At 64.7% G+C, this 12,279-nt stretch overlaps 4 protein-coding genes across 5 annotated transcripts; 3 read left to right on the top strand and 1 right to left on the bottom strand.

Moving 5' to 3' along the window:
* Nucleotides 1–166: 166 nt before the first annotated feature.
* H696_04597 (hypothetical protein) lies at nt 167–589 on the top strand (the record flags this gene model as incomplete). The annotated part of the gene is made up of 1 exon (XM_009498482.1): nt 167–589. One exon carries the CDS (start codon nt 167–169, stop codon nt 587–589), a length of 423 nt encoding a protein of 140 aa, XP_009496757.1.
* A 1,076-nt stretch (nt 590–1,665) lies between these two features.
* Nucleotides 1,666–6,876, top strand: H696_04596 (DNA-directed RNA polymerase I subunit RPA2). The gene is made up of 9 exons (XM_009498481.1): nt 1,666–1,949; nt 2,127–2,597; nt 2,739–2,933; nt 3,132–3,870; nt 4,019–4,446; nt 4,584–4,736; nt 4,858–5,219; nt 5,378–6,275; nt 6,481–6,876. Exons 1-9 carry the CDS (start codon nt 1,839–1,841, stop codon nt 6,571–6,573), a joined length of 3,450 nt encoding a protein of 1,149 aa, XP_009496756.1. The 5' UTR covers nt 1,666–1,838; the 3' UTR covers nt 6,574–6,876.
* Nucleotides 6,877–7,425: 549 nt separating this feature from the next.
* On the top strand, nt 7,426–9,132 carry H696_04595. 2 transcript variants are annotated; one of them, XM_009498479.1, is made up of 4 exons: nt 7,426–8,077; nt 8,252–8,596; nt 8,701–8,807; nt 8,941–9,132. In XM_009498479.1, the coding sequence occupies exons 1-4, from the start codon at nt 7,489–7,491 to the stop codon at nt 8,998–9,000; spliced, it is 1,101 nt and encodes a 366-aa protein (XP_009496754.1). In that variant the 5' UTR covers nt 7,426–7,488; the 3' UTR covers nt 9,001–9,132. The 2 variants fall into 2 exon arrangements, with proteins under 2 accessions (XP_009496754.1, XP_009496755.1); XM_009498480.1 differs by lacking the exons at nt 8,701–8,807; nt 8,941–9,132 and having other exon boundaries at nt 8,252–8,677.
* Nucleotides 9,133–9,442: 310 nt separating this feature from the next.
* H696_04594 (Atypical/ABC1/ABC1-B protein kinase) lies at nt 9,443–12,241 on the bottom strand (the record flags this gene model as incomplete). The annotated part of the gene is made up of 3 exons (XM_009498478.1): nt 9,443–10,678; nt 10,855–11,031; nt 11,216–12,241. The coding sequence occupies 3 exons, from the start codon at nt 12,239–12,241 to the stop codon at nt 9,443–9,445; spliced, it is 2,439 nt and encodes an 812-aa protein (XP_009496753.1).
* Nucleotides 12,242–12,279: the final 38 nt, after the last annotated feature.

The raw sequence follows: 12,279 nt of genomic DNA, 5'->3' as shown, positions 1-12,279 counted from the left end.
TCGGTGCCATGCCTGCACTGAGTGCGTCGTCACTTTGCCGCCCTTCCCTGTGCTTCCCCCTCGCTCCCTTTCTGACACGGGGATCCCCCCCCCCCCCCCCCCCCCCGTCATGCGTGCGTGCGCCCGCTCACCCACCCGCCCATCCACCCGAAGGGTCACTCGCGACATGTCCAAGCAGTTCTGCCCCCGTTGCGGACACCCGACCCTCATGCGCGCGGCCAGTTCCACGTGCGCCATCACCGGCGAGCTGACCGTCTACCTGCGGGCCAACTTCCAGTACCGGCTCCGGGGCACGCGCTACTCTCGTGCGGCTCCCCGTGGTGGCCATCACCACAAGGCCCGGAATCTCATTCTCGCCGGTGATCAGAAGGAGTATCGGACGGCGGTGCGCGAGCTGCGCTCGGCTCAGCGCCAGGCCGCTCGCCAGTCTGGCGCCAATGACCTCAGCAACCCGGATTACATGCCGTCCATCATGACTGGCGCCAGTGGCCGGACCCTGGCCGGTGCCTCCGGCAATGTGACCATCGGCATGGGTCGCCGGAACCCGAACCAGGCTCGACGCCTGCTCGGCAAGAAGAAGAAGCACTAAGTGTGTGTGTGTGTGTGTATGCATTTGTGCCCATGCATCTCGCATTACGGGACGTGCGTGTTGTGCACCTTCAGACACAGTGGGTCCGGAGGCCGTCCATCTGGGCACCCCCCCCCCCTCTCGCCCACACGCACATAGGCCCATATGTGCGTGTGTCCTCTCGACCAGATCCGGCCCATTGTGGGCCCTGCTCGATCTACACCAGGCCAGCCTGATCGGCGGAGGGGGGCAAAGAAGGCCGAAGAGGCGAACGCCGCCTTTCTCCCCTGCCTCCACATGCGCAGATGCACCTCCACACAGTGCAACCAATACATCATAACTTTGACCACCTCCCTCCAGCGTTGCTCTGCCCCCCCCCCCCCCCCCCCCCCCCCCCTTGCTTGTGGGACCAGATCCTGCCCTTTCGCTCGGTATGTGCCTGACCCCGGCCGCGTGTCTCGGGCGGAGGGAGTGATGGGGGGGGGCCTCGAGCACGGCCGACGGAAGCACGCGCGGGGTGCGTCGGGAGCAGAGAACAACGGAGGGCGGTGCCATGCTGCCGCGGCGGTTGTCGGAATTTGGCGTTGTTTGCACGTGATAACAAACATTTGAGAACTTCCGCGTGGTTGTCGGGTACTTGAGCAAAAACCCTCCCTCCTGGGCGGGGAGGGTTGCTGGTGTCCTGCGCGCGCCGGGCTGGGAGGCCAGCCCGGCGCACATGGTCGCGTCTGGAGTTCAGCTCTCCCTCGCTCTCCCTCACTCTCTTTCACTCTGAGTACGTGCACGCGCGCGGAGAGGGGGAAACCGCGGCCACGCTGGGCCGGGGCGGCCGCGTCGCGAGGCGTCGCGTGGCGGCCACGACGGCAGGGGGGCGGGCGGTGGTGGACGGCGGCGGCGCGCGGCCGGGCGCACCTGCCCTGTGTCCCTCTGCCTGGCTCCCCCCCCCCCCTTCTTTCTACCAGCCGGTTCCTCCCCACCGAGGCCCGAGAGATCTGGCGGGAGGGGGGGGGGGGGGGGGGGCAGGGAGAGAGAGAGAGGGGGATTTTTGGGCGCCAGCGGTTCCGCCCGCCGCCCTGTCGAGGGGCCTTCAAGATCCGGCATCTGGCATCGCCCCTCTCCCCCTTCCTCCTGCCGCCTCTCTCCTCCGCCCCCTGCTCCTCCTTCCCCTGCCCCCTTGCCGCTGCCTGTGCTCGCTCGCTCGCTCGCTCGCCGTTCGTCGCTCGGCCATTTGCCACCCACCTTCCCGAGACCGCCGCCCTGCCCACGCAGCATGCCCTCTGCCGCCGAGATCCCGCTTCCCTGCCCGGCGTCCCGGGCGCCGGCCATTCAGGGCGCGCCCCGCGACCAGGAGATCCCGTCCCAGTCCAGCGAGTACCTGACTGTACGCCCTGATGTCCCTTTCTTGCCCATGCGCCCCGTCGGGCCCTTCGAAAGGACGCCCAAGAGAGCGGCTTTCCCTCACTCCCGGCTGCCATCCTCCGCCGCCGCCCCGCCTCCCCCCCCCCCCTGCTGACCGCTCTCCAATGCTCGCCTGTGTCCTTGCCCTGTCCATATGTAGCATCTTGTCCGCCCGCACATCGACTCGTTCAACTTCTTTATGGACAATCTCCAGACGGCCGTGAATCTGATCGACGCACGCACGGTGTCCGATGCCCGTGGCAACCGCCTGCGCTTCTGGTTCAGCGACGTGACCGTGTCCCGGCCGCAGCCGGCCGAGCGTGACCAGGTGGGCTTCCAGGACCAGCGGCGCTGGCTCTTCCCGGCGGAGTGCCGCGCGCGCGGGACCTCCTACCGCGGCCGCCTGCAGGGAACCATCTCCTTCAGCGTGAATGACGGCCCCATCCAGACGATCAGCCGCAACCTTGGCGGTCTGCCGGTCATGCTCCGGTCTAATCGGTGCAACCTCGAGCGCATGACCCCGCGCGAGCTGGTCGACCGCCATGAGGATGCCGACGAGATGGGTGGTGTCTTCATTGTCAACGGTCTGGAGAAGCTCCTCCGTCAGATTATTGTCCCGCGCCGGAATCACGTTCGTGCCTTGCGCTTTTTGCTCTGCCCCCCTCCCCCCCCCCTCCTCCCCTTCCTTCTTCTCCCCCTCCCCTGCCGCCCGCTCCTCACCATGGTCCTGTGACCCCCTCTTGCCCTCGGGTCTGTGCGGCTTTTTCCACAGGTGCTCGCCATCACCCGGCCGTCCTTCCACAAGCGTGGCCCGAGCTACTCCAACTTCGGTGCGCAGATCCGCTCCGTCCGCCCGGACCAGTCGGCGCACACGATCACCGTGCACTACCTGACGCACGGTGACTTCACCGTGCGCTTCTCCTTCCTCAAGCGCGAGTACATCCTCCCGGCGTACTTGGTGATCAAGGTGCGCGCACTCCACCTGCCGGCATTTCTCCTCCTTGGGTCTCTCTGTCTCTCGCTTAGACACACGCGCATACACGCACACACACACACACACACACACATGCATGCATGCATGCACACGCTAACTCCCCCGGTCGTTCATCGTTGCCACCGCCACCGGGGCTTCGTGCGCATATCGAAATCCATCCGCGCCCCCTAGTGCCTCGTGGACATCACCGACCAGGAGATCTTCGACACCATCACCCGGCGCAGCACCAACAACACTTTCCTCTCGGACCGCGTGGAGTCCATGATCCGCAGTGGCAAGCGCTTTGCGGTGTACACCCGCGAGCAGGCGCTGGCCTTCCTCGGGTCGAAGTTCCGTGTTGTCATGCGTGCTGACGACCACCTGACCAATGCCCAGGTTGGTTCCAAGCTCCTGGCCGACATCCTCTTCGTGCATCTGGACACCCCGCGCGAGAAGTTCCACCTGCTGGTGTTCATGATCCAGAAGCTGGTGTCCCTGGTGGCCGGCGACACGAGCCCCGACAATCCGGACTCCCTGAACAACCACGAGGTCCTGATGCCGGGACACCTGCTGATGATGTTCCTCAAGGAGAAGCTGGCCGAGCAGCTGTCCAACTACCTGGCCCAGATTGCCCAGGACCAGCGCCGTGCTGGGCGCGGCCATGCGCCGGACTTCTCCAACGGCGACTACTTCAATGCCCTGATGGGTCGAGTCCCGAGCGACATCGGCCGCAAGGTGGAGTACCTCCTGTCCACGGGCAACCTGGTGTCGCACACTGGCCTGGACCTGCAGCAGGTGTCTGGCTATGCCATTGTGGCCGAGCGGCTGAACTACATGCGCTACATCTCCCACTTCCGGTCCATTCATCGTGGTGCTTTCTTCGCGGAGCTTCGTACCACCTCCGTGCGGCGTCTGCTGCCCGAGTCGTGGGGTGCGTCCGGCGGCCATGGCGGTGGCCTTCCTCCTTGTCCCTCCGCCTCCTTCCTCCACTCTTCTCTTCTTCTTTTTTCCTCAGTTTCTGACATGCTACCCCGCCCGCCCCCCCCCCCCCTCCCCTCGCTTGTCCTGCCTCTATGAAGGCTTCCTCTGTCCGGTCCACACCCCCGATGGTGCCCCCTGTGGTCTGCTGAACCACATGACCCACTCCTGCCGGGTTGTCAGTGTCAAGGGCGATGTGACCGGCCTGCCGGAGCTCCTGAACTCCCTCGGCATGTCGCCAAACCAGTCGCCTGCCTCGGTGCCGCCGAGCTATTTGACGGTCTTCCTGGATGGCAAGGTGATTGGCTACTGCCCGGAGGAGGTGGCCGCCTCGATCGCCGGGGACCTGCGCGTCTACAAGAGCAAGGGCCACCCGGCCACGCCGGAGTCCCTGGAGGTGGCCTTCATCCCGGCTCTCGAGTGTGGGCCCTTCCCCGGTTTGTACCTCTTCTCGACTCCGGCGCGCTTCATGCGCCCGGTTCGTCACCTGGGCACGAACACCGTGGAGCTGATTGGCTCCTTGGAGCAGGTGCGTTTTGAGCGGCGGCAGGGGGGGGGGGGGGGGGGCTCTTTGCCTTGGCGCTTGCTCTTTGCCCTTTGTCCCCTCTCTCTCTCCACTGACGATTGACACATGTGAACACCCCTCCTCACACCGCCCCTGTGCAGGTCTTCATGAACATTGCCTGCGTCAACTCCGACATCAGCCCCGGCCTGACCACCCACTTGGAGCTGGAGCCCACCAACATGCTGTCGGTGGTGGCCAACTTCACTCCCTTCTCGGACTTCAACCAGTCCCCGCGTAACATGTACCAATGCCAGGTGCGTGTGCTCGGCCGGGCGCACCCTCCGCGGCATGCTCCGCTCGCTTCTCGCTTCTTCCTCTCCCCCGATCTAATGCCCACACGTCCATCGTTCTCCCCCTCCCCTCGGCCGCCCATAGATGGCCAAGCAGTCGATGGGCACGCCGATCCATGCGTTCCCCTACCGCGCCGACAACAAGCTCTACCGCCTGATGTTCCCGCAGTCGCCGATTGTCCGCCCTCGCCTGGCTGAGCAGTATGGCTTCGACAACTACCCGAACGGCACGAATGCCGTCATCGCGGTCATCTCCTACACCGGCTACGACATGGAGGATGCCATGATCCTCAACAAGATGGCCTTCGAGCGTGGCTTCCAGCAGGGCTACATTTACCAGACCCTGCGCCTGGACTTGGTGAAGGATCACCACTCGGAGCATCCGCTGCGCTTTGGCGTGGTCAACCCCCGCCAGGCTGGCAACACCATTGACACCGATGGTCTTCCGTATGTTCTGTCCCCCCTCCCCCCTCTTCCTTGCATGGCCGTATCCTCCGACCCCTGCCGGGCCGGGTCCTCCCTTGCTAACTTGCCTTTCGTGTCTCCTCTTCCTCTCTCCCTCTCTCCCTCTCTCCCTCTCTCCCTTCGCGTCCTCGCTCGCGCAGCCACGTCGGCACCCTCCTCAACTCCGGGGCGCCGCTTTATTGCTATGTGGACACGGTCACCGGGCGCCAGTTTGTCGAGCGCTACAAGAACCTGGATACCGCCTTCGTGGAGTCCGTGCGCCTGGTGGCCGCGGAGTCCGGCGATTCGGGCGGCCTGACACAGGCCGTCATCGTCCTGCGTGTGCCCCGGACGCCGCTCATCGGTGACAAGTTCTCCTCGCGCCACGGGCAGAAGGGTGTCTGCTCGCGGATTTACCCCACCGCGGACATGCCCTTCACCGAGTATGGCATGACGCCGGATATCATCATCAACCCCAATGCCTTCCCCTCGCGTATGACCATCGGTATGCTTATCGAGACCATGGCCGCCAAGTCCGGCGCCCTGCATGGGGCCTTCACCGACGCCACGCCCTTCCGGTTCTCGGAGAAGCACCGCGCGGTGGACTTCTTCGCCGAGCAGCTCAAGGCCGCCGGCTTCAACTACTATGGCAACGAGCCGGTCTATTCCGGCCACAGCGGCCAGGAGATGCGTGTGGACATCTTCTTCGGCATTGTCTACTACCAGCGTCTGCGTCACATGGTGAACGACAAGTTCCAGGTCCGTACTACGGGCCCGGTGGACCCGCTCACCCAGCAGCCGGTCAAGGGTCGCAAGCGCGCCGGTGGTATCCGCTTCGGCGAGATGGAGCGCGATTCGCTGCTTGGCCACGGTGTGTCCTTCACTCTGCTGGACCGCCTGATGAACTGCTCGGATTACTCCCTGTCGCATGTGTGCGTCAAGTGCGGGTCCATGCTGAGCCCGACCACGGTCCCGGCGCCGACCGCCGTGGGTTCCGGCCCGGTCACCCTTGCCACGGCTGCCCGGTCCCTCACCTGTCGCAACTGTGACACCGGCGATGTACGTTGCTCTTTGGCGGGGTTTCTTTCCAAACACCATATGGCGGCCAGCTCAAGGGGGGGGGGGGGGGGGGGGAGCTGACCACAAAACAGCCCGGCTTCCTGGCATTTTTCTTCCTCCTCCACGCATCTTGGCTAACATTCATCTCTTGCTGGCCCTTGCCCTGCCACCGGCCACTGTGCCACTCTTGTGCCCCCGCACACAGCACATCGAGCTCCTCACCATGCCGTATGTGTTCCGGTACCTGACCAACGAGCTGCTGGCCATGAACATCAAGCTCACCCTCACTGTCCAGTAAGGGCGAGCTCCCTCGGAGAGCCGGGATATGGACGCCGATGTGTGGAGGCATATTTTGCCCATCATGCTATGCATGCCCCTCTGCCCGCCCGTGCTCCTCTCCCCTTCCTCTCGCACCTCCCCTCATCCGGCCAACACACGGTGCTGTGCCCCTCTCTCCCCCCCCCCTCCCCCATCTCTTGTCGTGTCGCGTGCCTCCCCTCCCCCCCCTTGCGTGCATTCTCCTCCTCTGGGGGGGCGGAGCAGCGCGTACGCGCACACACCCTTCCTCTTCCCCCCGACAAATATAATCCCATAGATCCAAGTCTCCGCCTCACGGACTTGCGCGCCACTGTCTTCTTTTTTTTCTCCTTTTTTTCCTCTCCCCCCAGCACGCATACACACCTGCATATGGGCGCACGCACATTTCAGGACCGGAGCCCCCATCCTGGGAGGTTCGACCCGCTTGTCGACCATGCTGATCCCAAGTCCCAACGCACGCCGGGGCTTTTCAGCTCCTTTCCCCCACCCTCGTCTAGCTCCGCCGGGGAGAGGGAGACCCCCTCCGCCCCCGCCCCCTCGCATGCCGGAAGGGGGTTGTGGATGAATCTAGCCAACCCGATCGGGGAGGGAAGGGGCCGAGGGGGGGAGCGCGGGGACCCATTTCCCCCCAGCCAGCGGTCCCCTCCCCCGATGTTGGCGGCGATCTTTCTATCACCTTCTCTCGGCCCTGGCTCTCGGGTGTGGGTGCCGAGGGTGGGCGACCGGAAAAAGGAGGCCCCGCCCGGGGACCCACCCTCAAGCGCGGGTCCCCTTCACTCGAGGCAACTCGCTTCTCCCCCAACCCCTGCTGCCTCTTCCCTCCCCCTCCCTCCTCTCTCGCTCTCTCTCTCTCTCTGCGTGTGTTTGCGCGCACACGCGTACATCCACAAAACCCATGTATTCCGCTAAGCAGCTCGTTCTTGCCTGCTCGGCGGCCATCGCCGCCTCCGCCACTCTGACAGCCACCCTGCTCGGCACCGGGGTCCCCACCTCCAGCATGAGCAACTTCTGGGGTGGCGGTGCCAAGAGCGAGAATGTGGCGGCCGCACCTCCGGCTGACGTGGTGGCCAGTCTGCCCCCGGCCTCTGGGGATGCTTCTCCGGCTGCCGGCGGCCCGGCTCGGCCGGCTTACACCCAGCAGCAGATGCAGGATCTTTTGCGGCTCCCGATGCAGGCCAGCCAGGCCGCTGACCATCCGGTGCTCGGCCTCATTGGCCAGTATGGCCTCCAGGGGTCCGAGCAGCTCATTGACCGGGAGAACTACCTCGTGCTGTTCAACCGCCGGACTCGCACCCCGACCTGGACTCTGCACCACATCAACCAGGAGTATCTCCACAATGCCAAGGCCAAGCGTCCGGCCACCTTCAATGGGGACCCAGAGCTGTCGCCTCTCTTCCGTGTGGAGCACCGCCACTATGGCGGCTTCCCGGATCTCAACCGCGGGCACATGGTCCCAGCCGGCGATCGCCACAGCGACCAAGATGGTATGTAGTGCCCTTTTGACACTCCCCTTGCTCCAGGCGGCTGACCACGGCCCTGATGTCGCGCCAAATGCCACTGCTCTGACCCTCTGCTGCTTCTGGTGCTGCTCTTGCTACCAATGCTGCTCCCTTTGCTCCTGCTCTTGTCTCTTCCGCTTCCCCATTACCCACCCCCAGAGAAGGACAGCACTTTCTTCATGAGCAATGTCGTCCCGCAGAACCGCTCCAACAACAGCGGATACTGGGGCAGCATCGAGGCTTTCATCCGGCGCCTGGTCACCAGCCAGGCCTACCAGGATGTCATTATGTATACCGGACCGGTGTATGCTCCGCGCTCGGTGGCCGATGAGCGTGGTGCCGCCAAGGGCACCACCGGCCCCCGGCAGGAGGGCACCCACACCTCGGTCGAGTATCTGCTGATCAACAGCAAGCAGCCGACCGTCGGCGTGCCGACCCACCTCTTCAAGGTGATCCTGGCCACCAACCCCAAGGGCTCCGGCCGGAAGCAGCTCTCTTTGACGGGTGCGCCTCTTGGAGCGGTGTCCCTGTGCCGGCCCTCGCCCTGCCGCCTGCCGCCCTTTTGCCTCTGGCTTGTGTAGCTAACCTATCACGATCAACCTGTGCAGCCTTTCTCGTCCCCAACGCCCCGATCGATGCCGCCGTGCCGCTGACCAATTTCGAGGTCCCGGTGGAGGAGATTGAGCGCCTCACCGGGGTCGTGTTCTTCCCGGAGGTACGCACGCCGGCACACGCCCCCCTGCAGAAATATGTCCAGACGCGCATGCCCCCACATTGAGGCCCTGCATCCATGAGGGAGGCGGGGGATCACCCTTCCGCATTACTGACACGCCCGGCCACACTGGCAGCTCAATCGCCGGAGCACGACCAACCTTTGCAAGGATGTCCCCTGCATTCTGCAGAAGTAAACCACACTGCGGCCCCTCGAGAGGCCCAAGCACACCCGCTCACACCCACACACGTCAGAAGGCCGTCCCTGCTGCCTTGCTGTTCTCCCATGATAGACAAGTTATGCCCCTGTAGGGTGTTTCACCTCTCCTCCTCCTCTTGTTCCATTTTTCCGTGTCCTTTTCTTCTTCCTTCTTTTTTCCCCCTGCCCACGCTGGTCACACCCGAGCTTTGGCATCTTCCCAAGTGTAAATGCTCTTCAAGCGCCATTGATCTAAGGGGGGGTGTATTTCTCTCACAGCCAGGGCAACATGAAACTGTATCAAAGGGTCTCAAGGACAGGCAACGTAGGTGAGATGGGAGGGGGGGGGGGAGACACCAATTGACGGGGTGGCTTGGTGGGGCCCCCAGGGAAGGTGGATGCTCTTGGCGTGCTCGCGGCCGGTGACCAGGAACACTTCTCTAAGCCGCAAGCGAAAGTGTCGTCTCGGGGGTGGCATTGCCCTGGGCAGCCGGCGAGACGGCCACGCCTTCGAGGCCAGCCTCGGGCGAAGGGGACGCAACGGCTGTTTGGGCGCCTGTCCGGTCGAGCGCCCACGCGGCCAGACGAAGCTTCAAAAGGCGCTGTTGGAGACGAGCCCATGGCCCGAGGAGGCTCGATTCGCGAAGAATGCGCTCCTCGGCCTGGCGGAGAGCCGCACGCCGGGCGGCGGCAATGCCAAAGTCCGTGTCGTCGTCCGCCGAGTCGCCCAGGTCGAAGTAAGGATCCGTCACCCGGGCCAATTCCTCGAGGGTCAAGCGGCCGCCAAAGCCAAAGAGATCCAGCTTGGCATCGGCCGGGCTGACCCCGGCCGGCAGGAGGGACTCCGGCTTGGGGATCGCCAGGGACAGGTCCGGCGGCGAGGACTCATGGCGGTAGGCGGTCTGCGCGCAGAAGCGCGTCATTTGCAGCATGGTCGAAAGGCCATCATCACGCTGGAGGTCCATCACAACATGGCGAACCAGGTCATTGGACTTGATGACCATGATCAGCTCGCGGGGGATGCGCTGCATGATCGAGAAAATGTCCAAGATAAACCCTTCAAGGGATTTGCGGATGGCAATGACCTCCACATTTGTCCGGTCGATGAATACATGCTGCGAGTTGGGAGCCGCCGGCTTGTTGTCGTGGTACACCACGCGGCCGTCCTCGTCGACGATGAACTCGTTGCCCACCACCATGTCCCACGGCCGAGCGGTGATGATGCTGGCAAAGAGCCGGTACAGCTGGGGCCCGGCACCGAGGCGCGCGCTGGCCCGCTTGACCGCCAGCTCATCCTGGTCCAGGATGCCCAGCCACAGGCGCGAATAGTCCAGCTGGAAGTTCTCCGACAGCTCGCGGTACAAGCCGTGATCCAGGAGCACCAAGTCGAAGTCCCGGTCGGCCGCGGCGGCCGCCTCGGCCGCGTCGGTGGTCCCCTGCGGGACCAGTCTCCCGAGGCCCATGGCCCGCATGGAGCGCGCCCACCAGGGCAGATGCGGCCCGATGGCGTCGACTCCGGCCGGCTTGGGGCGGGGGTTGATCAGGACATTTCCCGGGTGCATGTCAGCATGCAGGAGCCCAGCCTCAAAAACCATGTGTCCAAAAAGGTGTGAGAAGGCCGCCGCCACGCGCTGGGGGCTGATGTTATTGGCTTCGAGGAAGGCGGTGTCCTTCATCTGCCGATGCGGGGGTGGGGGGAGGTGTGTGAGAGAGAGAGAGAAAACACGTCAGAAAGCGCCAGCGTCTTGGAGGAAACATGGAGAGATAGCCGAAGGGAGGGAGGAGGATGGAGGCGGTGTAGATGCAAAATGGGCGAAGGCGCGTCACACAGGAATGGAATCAGGGCACAAACCTTCTTGCCCTCGGCAAACTCCATCACCAGCACGCGAGGGGTGGTCATGGACCAGTGGATTTCCGGAACAATTAGTCCCACACGCGGATCACCAGTGGCATGGACTGCGGACAATTGGCCGCTCGAGTCCGGACGCGAGGCGAAGGCCTTGCGAGCGCGGTCCGCATTAAGGGCTTCCTGTGAGGCGAGGTAAGGCCGTGCATCGAGGGGGGGGGGGGGGGCACGGCACGGTACGGCACGGCACGGCACAATCAACAGGGAAGGATAAACCACAACGTGTCAGATACAAGGGAAGGCGAGGGAGGGGGGGGGGAGGGGGGGAATCCGGAAGACCGAGGATGGCGAGCGCGCAAAAACGCACATGCACGAAGTCCAGCTCGCGGGGCAAATTCAGCTGGATCTCACTCAGCAGCCATTGGAGGCTGTAGCCAGGGAGGAACTTGTCGAAGAGGGTCGAACAGAGTTCCAAAATGCGCAGGTCCACCGGGAGGTCGTCGAGGAGGCGCGGATGCTGGACCTTTACGGCCACCTCGCGACCATCCCACAAAACCGCCCGGTGGACCTGGGCCAGGGAAGCCGCACCGACCGGATCCAGATCGAAGGACTGGAAGGCCTGCTGGATGGGCATGCCGAGCTCGGTCTCCAGCACACGGATGACTTCCTCCGGGGTGGTGCGCGGCGCGGCATCCTGGAACTCCACCATGGCGCTGGTGATTTCCTCCGGCAGGAGGTACTCCAGGGAAGCAGCATGCTGGGCCACCTTGACGAAAACCCCGGCGAACTGCCGGATGTACCACGCGACCAGGGTCGCGGCGAAGGTATGCGCCCGGGACCAGGCCGCTTCGTCTTGCTTGTCGTCGCGCAGCTCCCACAAGTACCGGCTCAGGGAGGCCACGGTCAGGGCGAAGGCAAGGACAAAGCGCTGGCTGGCGCGCACGCACCAGCGGCCCGAGTCCGACAGGAGGGCCCCGGTCCCGAGGACCAAAAGGCCAGCACGCAGCAAACCGCGCGGCGTGCGGAGCGAGGCCAGGATCCGGCTTTTGGTGGCCATCTTGGCAGCGGCCGCCGCGGGCTGGGACGAAGCAGCCGCCGTGGCCGTGGCCGTGGCCGTGGCCGTGGCCAGGGGTTTGGGGACACTGGCGGCGGTGGCCACGGTGGAAGCACCGGCACCCGGCGCGGCCGGGCCGCTGGCCGGCGTTTTGGGAGTGCTAGTCGAGGCAAATGACCGGGCCGGGGGAGCACTCAGACGAGCACGTCCCACGGAGAAGAGGCGGCCGAGCCCGGCGGGTACGGGCCCGGAAGGGGTGAGCGTCGGCCGGAGACCGGGCGCCAGGGCAGCAGCCTGGCGCAGAGGTGTGCCCAGGCGGCCAAATGCTTGGCGGAGCATGGTGCTCTGTCTTGCGACTAGTGGTGTGGTATATGTGG

Source organism: Fonticula alba (assembly GCF_000388065.1).
Source record: "Fonticula alba strain ATCC 38817 unplaced genomic scaffold supercont2.7, whole genome shotgun sequence".
NCBI lineage: Eukaryota > Rotosphaerida > Fonticulaceae > Fonticula > Fonticula alba.
This window is presented reverse-complemented; position numbering and strand designations above follow the sequence as displayed.

Coding starts and splice junctions, on each gene's coding strand:
- H696_04596 (XM_009498481.1), top strand. CDS start 1,839: ATGCCCTCTGCCGCCGAGATCCCGCTTCCCTGCCCGGCGTCCCGGGCG. Junction 3,871..4,018: donor TCTGCTGCCCGAGTCGTGGG/GTGCGTCCGGCG, acceptor GCCTCTATGAAG/GCTTCCTCTGTCCGGTCCAC. Junction 4,447..4,583: donor TGATTGGCTCCTTGGAGCAG/GTGCGTTTTGAG, acceptor GCCCCTGTGCAG/GTCTTCATGAACATTGCCTG.
- H696_04595 (XM_009498479.1), top strand. CDS start 7,489: ATGTATTCCGCTAAGCAGCTCGTTCTTGCCTGCTCGGCGGCCATCGCC. Junction 8,597..8,700: donor GAAGCAGCTCTCTTTGACGG/GTGCGCCTCTTG, acceptor CAACCTGTGCAG/CCTTTCTCGTCCCCAACGCC. Junction 8,808..8,940: donor GGGTCGTGTTCTTCCCGGAG/GTACGCACGCCG, acceptor CCACACTGGCAG/CTCAATCGCCGGAGCACGAC.